This window comes from Austrofundulus limnaeus, unplaced genomic scaffold (genome assembly GCF_001266775.1).
Source record: "Austrofundulus limnaeus strain Quisiro unplaced genomic scaffold, Austrofundulus_limnaeus-1.0 Scaffold303, whole genome shotgun sequence".
Classification (NCBI taxonomy): Eukaryota; Metazoa; Chordata; class Actinopteri; order Cyprinodontiformes; family Rivulidae; genus Austrofundulus; species Austrofundulus limnaeus.
The window spans coordinates 559,693-568,823 of record NW_013952705.1 but is presented as its reverse complement, the minus strand read 5'-3'; the positions used below and the strand labels follow the sequence as shown (position 1 = coordinate 568,823).

Sequence of the window (9,131 nt, the reverse complement as noted above, 5' to 3'; positions counted from 1 at the left end):
GTCTCTGACTTTTGTGTTGGCGCCTCCTATGTGTAAAATGCCAGAATTCATATGATGCTGCTACAGCTGATATATACTTGTTGTCAAAATACCTTTTAGTACATATGTTGTTAAAATAAAATGAACAGTCCAATGATCATTTTACTGATATGTATAAAGACTGTAAAGGCTGAAAAATCTTGAAGTCTGTATGAAATTGGAGTTAGTTTGAGGATTAAATTTTCTATGTTTTTTTCAGCTCAAAAAAGGGGGGGGGGGTCGTATTATACATGAGATCGTATTATACATGAATAAATACAGTAATTAAAGCAGGTTAGCCAAATAAAACAGACTAAAAAATGGAGAAACCAGACAGCTGCTTGAAACAAAAGATTTGCCAAATGAATTGAACAGATCTTGGAAAACTCCTGATTCAACATCCAACAAACTGTTGTGTTGTTGTTGTTTCGCAGGCAGAGACTCGGGAGACGCTGCTGGGTTTCAACATGGTCAACTACCGGGCTTGTAAGAACCTGTGGAAGGCCTGCGTGGAGCACCACACCTTCTTCAGGCTGGAGCGGCCCATCCCCCCCCAGAAAAACTTCTTCGCTCACTATTTCAGCCTGGGCTCAAAGTTCAGATACTGGTAAGGGAAGAAGGAAGCAGAAAATCCAGGGGTGCTTTTTGCTTCTCGTTTTGTTGGAACGACTTGTTTTCTGCGAAACACACGACTTCTTTTTGATTTTACAGTAATTGTTTTAATTACTAGTGTCCATTCTCAAATAAGTACGTTTCAGTAAATGTCAAGTTCTGCCTTATTTCCTTTCTCAACTTGTTTTTTCCCAAATGGATGTTCCCCTTTTTTTATTTACATGCATTTCTTAAAAGCAGCAAACATCAAATAAAATGTCTTTTTCTAACTGGATCAGAACTTTGCTTCTTGTCAACTTTGTTTCACTTCACTGGTAACATTTTTCGTTTCCTTATTCTATAAAATGTGAGCGTGAGAGATGAAGCGAGTCTTGTGATGTATTATTGAGCAGCAGTGATGCAACGTGAGCACATTTTGTCTGATGTTTGACTCGATGATGTGTGTCTGTTGTGTGTGTAGAGGAAGGGTTGTTTTTTGCCCTTGAGATATCAACAAACCTTCGTATGGAGAGTCTTTTGAAAACTTTGTTGTTTAATATGTTATTGGAAGTGTTAAAAAAAGTTACCCTTTTTTGTTCGATGGCAGGCTTTTTCCATTTTCTTTTTTTTATAATTTTGTTTAATTGAAGATGTATTTTTCCCAGAAAAATTACTTCAGGTTGTGGTTTTTGGGGAATAGCTCTGGTAAAAGCCAGCTAGGTTTTAAAGATCTGATACTGAAACCCTTGAAAGTTTTCTGGATCAAGTCATTAACAGCTGTTTTTGTTGTTTATCTTCTCAGTGGGCGGACAGAAGTGCAGTCTGTGCAGTATGGGAAGGAAAAAGGGATCAAGGACAGAGTTTTTGCCAGGTAGTGAACATGTTGTGTCTTTTGTTGTTGTTTGTTGAATGTAGCCGTGGGATCACTCTYGTCTTTTACTTTACCAGACTCACTTTGTTCTGATGTTTCTTTGTGGATAAATCCTGGTATCTTGTATCTGTTGTAAACTCATTAGCCCATTTATTATTGGCTAATTACCCATGACTGGACTCTTATCAAGGCTAACCAACTCTTTAGGCTTGCCCATTTTTTTCCCCTTCCAACTCATCCTTCCCAAAAAAAACAAATGTTCACTTGCTGCCAGATATTTCTCTTCCCCTGCCAGGTGTCTGAACATTGAGATAAAGACTGTTTTTATCTTCACCTTTGAGTGGAAGATTTTAGATATGTGTGTAGTAAATTAGGGCAGCGCAATTTATCAAAAACAGTCACTGCCGTATAGTTAGCGCGATATCACAAAGGACTGTTTGGACTTCATGCTCTGATGATATATTTGGTCTATTCAACATAATTTCTCTGGCCTTGGCGCCCACACCTTGTTTAGATGATGGTGATGATGGAAGAAAAAGTGAGGAAAGTGTTTATTGCAGTGTTTAACAAAAGTATTGCAGTGATATTGTGCAGTCCAGCATTAAAGATGTCTGTTTAAATTAGAAAAAAAAACTTCTTGAAGCTTGCTTTAAACGCAAACATACTGTAATGCTAGCCTGGCCCTTGCCTTCCTGTACAGTTCCGCTCAGTTCTAGTTTACCTTCACTGCTCCGTCTGGGATTCCCCCCTTAGACGAGGATTTCTCCAGTATAATTTTAACCGGGCCAATCAGAACAGAAAGAAAGGGTTCCCGCGGATCCTTAAAAAGTCTTAAAAGGCATTGAATTCATCAACCCAAAATTAAGGCCTTAATTAGCCTTAAAAGGTCTTAAATCAATCTTCAGAAGTCTTAAAAACGTTAACACATTGTAAGCAGGATGACTTAATTTGTATCAAATATTAAAATAATTGGTAACATTTATTTATTTTTGATATATTCCCATTCAGATGTTCCCTTTTGACACCACTTTCTGTTATTTCACATGCAAATATCTCAACAACTGTCCATCTGAGCAATGTGAAATTTGTTTTCCAATATGTTAATAATGTTGTCTTTCCAAAAATACATTCATATTTCTTACAAAAATTTGATGTCACAGGCACTTTAAGGTTTCATCCACAGCAAGCCGGGGTTGAGAACCCAGTGTGGGTCATAAAACTCCAAATTTTGGGTTGTTAGAGGATTTCCAGAAATTAAATAAAGTTTAAAACTGACTGCTAAGAATGTTTATTTTTTATTTATTTTTTGCTATATTTAGCAAAATAGTAGTCAGATGTGGATAAAAACAATTGGTCCATTAGCAATATTTGAATAATTCAACCAAAAATACTTCATTCATGAGTTTCTACCACAGTTTTAAATTTCTTTAGTCATTTGTGTTTTTTGTGAAATTGGTCTTAAATTTAATTTCACTTGGCATTAAAAAGTCTTTAAAAGTCTTAAATTTAACTTGCCTTAAACTGTAGGAACCCTAGAAGGAGGAGTTGTGAACGATGACGTTGATTTTCTGCGCCGTTCGTCTACCTGTAGTGTAGCAATGGCAGCGGAGGAGGTGAATGAAGCCAGTCTTTGTTACCAAGGCTTCCAAATTCAATTAAGTTTGTCTCTCAAATCCTGCAGCATCATTTACAGCCTCCTCGTTCAGCTCTGTACTTCTCTCTTCCCAGTTGCGGATGGTTGTTTACAGCGCACACAGTTTCCGGTTAGCTTCTAGGCTTCGCTTCCTTCACGGTTGAGCTGGCACACTGCATACATCACGACCAAACGTTAGAGTTTGGGTAAATGAGACCAATCGTTTTAAACTTCAACGTCCACGCCTCCAGCAAGAAATTATTTATTGAGAGTCCAGATCCTCTGTACGAAGCAAAGCAAAGAACAAGGGGGTATTTTTAGCCAGGCTACTGTAAGTTACATCAAATATATAACCTGTATGAGCAATTTATTCATAACACATTTTTCACTAGTCTGCATAAGTTGTCTGAAACGTTATATTGTGACAGGACCTTTATGGTAAATGGTGTTTAACTAGCTGCGTTTAAATTGACCATGAAAATGCGCAAATTAGAATTTCAAAAATAAATTTGCTCAATGGAAACACGTCAATTTCGAAAAAAATTACATATTTCGACAAAATGTTTTTGCGCTAGGAAGAGGTGGTTTTTTGGCCATATCGAAATTTGTGTTTTTCGCAAAACTGCAATGGAAACACTTTTTTCGCATCTCGGGATTCACATGATCAACAACYGGCTGTTTCTACTGGCGAAAAAGACGACGCAGAAGAAGATAACAAGAAGTAGAAGTAGTAGTAATATCACAGAAGTAGTAAAATAAAGTAGTAAACTCACCGACTACAATTTCCCAAAAACACAGCATACGTAGCCGCTCCCAAGTAGCGGCTTGTCGCTGGAAAGCCTAGATAAAAGACGCCKAYGTCTCCTCTGATGATGAGCGCTAGTGTTGTGGTAGCAACATGCTATGTGTTTACATCCATTGCCGCCATTTTTGTAATGAATTATCACGAAAACAAACGTATTCACGTGTGACTTTAATAGCATTTCTTACTTAATGGAAACACTGCAGTTGCGAAACTGTGTTTTTCGACATTAACAGAATATCGACAAAGTTTTGTGCACATTTGCAATGGAAACGCAGCTTATGTTTTTGTGAATCAATAATGCATTACAAAGTCAAAAAGAAAAAGTAGGTCCTCTGGATGGGTTCTTCTTTAATGTAAATTACAAGGTGCTTTAAAGAATTAATTGTTGAAGTACTCTACTGGTTGGTGTGAAAACCCTACCGGCCACAGGCTGGGTCAACGAAATAAAATAAAAAAATCTCTGTAGCAGACAAACAAACGGTYCTTCTCACTTTAGAAAGGCCCAACACATCTGTATTCTACTCTGTTCAATGGCCCACGCTCCTCTTTCGAGGTCCACAGCTGGGCTTTTACCTGCCTCTCCAACGTGGCGGCTTTCCATWGTGCTGCTTTTAAACACAGTTAAGACTCCTGCCTACACCCAACAAAGGTAAAAAGGAAATGTAGAGGCAATTGCCTGGAACCAGCAGCGAGCGAAGGAGTAAAATCTAGAGGTAGTGAAACGGCAGCTTTAATTTGAACATAATTTAAGGATTGTTTGATTTGAGCAGGTCTCCCAGCAAGCCGCTGGCTAGGAAGTTGGTGGGCGGGACCGACTGGGAGTCCGTTAGCAGGAACAGCCTATCAGACGAGCGACTGGAAACCCAAAGCCTACCCACCCGCTCACCCCCTGGAACACCCAACCAGTAAGTTGTGATGCTTTTTCACCAGTATATCTAAAATGTTATTAAAGTTAAAAATGTCAGCTTTCCTCTACTTTTCTGCTGTCAGGTTGTGGTTGAGCACTCACAGCTCTCCGTATGCTTTTGTCAGGAACTCGCTGTTTGTGCAGGAGGGTACACGGATACGCCCGTCATCAGTTGGCCACCTGGTTGATCATGTGATCCACGCCTCACCCAGCCTACCTGTCTTCTCCTCCAATCACAAGTCAGCATCCTCCACGCAGGCCAACAGCATCAGCCTGGACTCTACACCGTGAGTTCTGTCGATGTCCTCAGCAGCTCACCAGTGGTGGGCAGCGCTAAACCAAAAAATAAGCCCCACAATTTCTAAAGCGCTTATGCTATAGAAAAACTAGCAGAAGCTAATTTTAAAGTGCAAGTTCGATTTGACACTAGCTAGCAACAATTCATGTACAATAATGCACAACACTAACAACTAGGGGTGTATGAACCCTTTTACAACTTAATTCTACAACTGCCGATTGCTGGGATGTGAAACAGACCTTTGGCTCCTGGTGTAAAAATTAAAAAGTTGTTGAGGATTGCTAGTTCGGCTGATTCTTTAAAAAGTTGTTGAGGATTGCCAGTTTGGCTGCTTCTTTGTCTTTTTCTTTTGTTTGTTGTAGATTTTTCATTAAAAGAAGCATCAATAATGTAATTTTAAAACTGTTTATTGGAAAAATGAAGCGATGCATTCTGGGTACATGATGGATTTGTTATGTGACGGGAAACGAAAGCACGGAGTTCAGGAAAACATCTTCCCTTCAAAATAATAGCTTGGATTTTAAAGTTTTCCATGTAGTTGCTCCAGTTGACCACTAGATGTCAGTCTTCACCAGCATAACATCTTTAAATCATTTCTGTGTCTCTAAATCCGTTGCTTAGACCAATTACGTCAAGTATTGAGCTCCAGCGTTTAAACTTTTTTTTTTTCTAAAAAAGGAGATCCGATAAAGTAAAATAAATCAATACATACAAAATTTTAGTATGGATTACAAAAGTTAACTGTTTTTGCTATTGCCTTCCTGCTACGTAAGCACACACACAAAGCATTGTGGGAAATCAGAACCGTGACCCAAAGCAATACTCAGCAAAGATGTTTACCTTCTCAATAAGTGTGTTTATCTGGGAGGGGTGTTGTTGGATAGATCACGTGTGTTGTGATTTATTGACAGCCATAACTTCTGCTGTTCAAGATAATGATGACTGGTAGATAATTAGTTATTAGCGGTACTGTATTTTAATTTTAGAAAGAGCAAATCCGTTTATGACTTATAAAAATTAGTAAGACCGTTAAAGCGTAAATGAAATATTTAGGTCCGCAATTAGCGGATTTGCGCCTTAGTGGGCTGGTGCCCACCACTGCAGCTCAGCTATCATTCCCATGAACATCGCAACTGGTTTTGGTCTTTCACTTAAAAAGTTCTTTCTCATTTGGAAAAAAAACATCAGCTTTTGACTTGACAGATCGTTGTTAGATCATAATTTTCCTGCTTCGTACATAAAAAAAAAAACCCTCTGCTGAACAGCCACCCTTTAATTTAGCTGTTAGATTTTCCTCGTCCGCGTTACTCAGTCTGTCTGTTCTGGCGTGGGGACGGTTTTATTTTTATTTCCTTAAACGTATTTCGGTGTCTGTGGCTTCTCCCGACAGTTCACACCCTCTCCCAGTGTCACTTAGCTGGTGGCATCAGAAAGCCGAGTGCTTTGAAAGAAGGTCCATAAAAAGTGTTTACAGAGGCGTGGCAGGGTGGAGCGGTCGGACCTCAGGTCTGAACCAGAACCGCTCGCTGCACATCTTCAAACTGCTCGCACACTAAATATCTGCTGAAGTTCTTTAAAGTCCCACGTTTCTGCTTTACGTCTGAAGATGCTGAGAGGAGCAGAGACGTTTTAACGCARCATTTCACAAAGCGCTGTTTTGGATCCACAAAATGACATCATCACCTGCTGCGTTTCTTCTTTCTAACGCACGTTTTCCATGCACGCTCCACAATTGTACGTTCCTAAAACCTGACATTTTCTGCTCTAACAACTCCTGCAGACAGCTTTCCAATGATTCACTTCTGCAAGTAGTAAAACATAATGCAAAAATAAAAACTGTGTTTTTATATTGATGATTTATAAAGCAGGTTTTATTTATCTTTTAACCATAAATGACAAAAGATAATTAGTGTACTACTGGACCTGGTCTCAGAGTTGGGTAATAATTAGTTACATTTACTTTAGTAGCAGTTTTTGTTTCATAAATTTTATCTTCAAAGAAATTAATTTTGGAAATATGTTTATTTACCCAAATTTGTTATGTTATTTAAATGAATTATTTTCATCCACATAGCTTTATGTTTGTTTCGTCTGATGATGTAAATTTAATGATTTAATGATTTATGTCTTGATCAGATACTCAGTACTTGAGTAGTTTTATCAAATACTATTTTTACTCTTTTTTTTTTTTTTAGTAATTTCTTCATTTCTTAAATGGCTACTTTTTACTTTTACTTGAGTAAAAATATGTTGAAGTAGTGATACTCTTACTTGAGTACAATTTTTGGGTACTCTACCCACCTCAGCCTGCTTTTTTGTTGACAGAACTCTTTGACTAGTTTACATATTACTAGAAACAAACCATAAAGTTTATCTTTGAATCAACAGTGACTCTGGATTCTGTCCTCCATCTTTTTAATGATCTAAAAGTTTGGATCCGGTTCTAATCCAGATTATTCTGTAACGTCTTTGCAGCAGAATCAAATCTACCGTACCATTTTTTTCATTTCATGAAAACCTCAAGATGCTAACGTTAACGACGGCGTCATATTTGCCTTCTTAGTCGATTTGCATTTTCTCCACTCTTAAGGGATTTTTTCTCTCTCAAACAATAAAACTCATTAAAACTCTGCATAATTTGTTTTTAGTTGTGTAAAGTGAAATACCTGCCCTTCAACTGCTGTCCATCAGAACAATGGTCTGTTTTTTTATTTAATGTGACTTGATGAGTTTACACTAAACATGGTGTTTTAAAAAGTATGCAACCATTTAAGATCTTTTTTACTTTTTTCTGCCTCTGATTCTGTAACCTGAGAGTCGTCTTGTGTGCACGTTGCGTAACTCTTCTTGTTTGCGTGCCTTTTATATGTTAGCATAAGGTGTGAAGATGTTTGCGTATCCGTTACACGTGTGTTGTGTAGCAGAGTGAAGGAGGAGGCTGAGCTCCGTCTCGGCCTGACCTGGTTCTGACCCGCAGTAAATGTTCGTTTGGTGTGCGTCTGCTTAAGATACAAAGTGGCACCAGTTGCCGCAGCCAAAACAAAGGCAATGCTCTTTGACTGATGCCCCCCCCACCCAACCCCCGAGGAATGCCGCTTCGTAGCCTTTCGCTCACAGGCGCACGCACGACCGCAGGCTTTTACCCATGAAAACCATAACAGAGCGTAATGTTTCCTCATGCGCACCGACTGGTTTTTACTGTCTGGATGATGGACACGGGTGTTTTCCTTCTCCTGGCTGCCTTTTTATTGAGGTTAATGCGTCGTGACTGACAGTGCCCAGCTGTGTTTTTTATATGATCTAATATGTTTTCTTTGTGTTTCACTCTTTCTTATTCAGATAAAATAATATCACATTTCTAGCGCACAGTTAAAAAGACCAAATGTTCAGATTAGGAAGCATTTGTGATGACTTATAGACGAGGCTGTTACATGTTTTGTGCTCCAGTTGGACATAAATATTAGAAGCAAAGAGCTAATATAAACGCTTGACAACAAACGGCCTCTTTTTTTAAATCAGATTGAGAGTTTCAGACTTTTCTTCCCTTTTCCTCAGGTCTCCAGATGGGATAGATGGCCAACCTCCAGCTCTGCCCCCGAAGCAGCTGAGCAGGAAAACACTGAGCCAGATCATCCAGGCCCACTCCCAGCAAAGCCTGCTGGACAACCACCTCAACGAGATGTATGACGTTCCCGTCAACGCCGACAAAACCACGGTCAGCGCGCCTCAACGTTAAAAAGCGTTGGTTGTTTTCGTACAATAAAAGTCAATGTAAACCTATCTAACCTTACCTAATGTTACCAGCTTAATGCAAATAATACATTAACAATAGAACAGGGTTCCTRCAGATCCTTAAAAAGTCTTAAAAGTCATTGAATTCATCAATCCAAARATAAGGCCTTAATTAGCCTTAAAATGTCTTAAATCARTCKTTCAGAAGTCTTAAAATGTTAACAAATTGTAAGTAGGATGATTGTAATTCATCTCAAATATTGAAATAATTTGTAA

At 38.7% G+C, this 9,131-nt stretch overlaps 1 protein-coding gene across 1 annotated transcript in view; it reads left to right on the top strand.

Moving 5' to 3' along the window:
- The window catches only part of ptpn4a (protein tyrosine phosphatase non-receptor type 4a), a 95,782-nt gene that overhangs the window by 74,242 nt on the left and 12,409 nt on the right, over positions 1-9,131 (top strand). Inside the window, exons 12-16 of the mRNA XM_014021733.1 lie at positions 453-625; positions 1,412-1,480; positions 4,689-4,823; positions 4,951-5,112; positions 8,679-8,838. Coding sequence (XP_013877187.1) covers positions 453-625; positions 1,412-1,480; positions 4,689-4,823; positions 4,951-5,112; positions 8,679-8,838 — 699 coding nt within the window. The remainder of the gene's footprint in view (positions 1-452; positions 626-1,411; positions 1,481-4,688; positions 4,824-4,950; positions 5,113-8,678; positions 8,839-9,131) is intronic.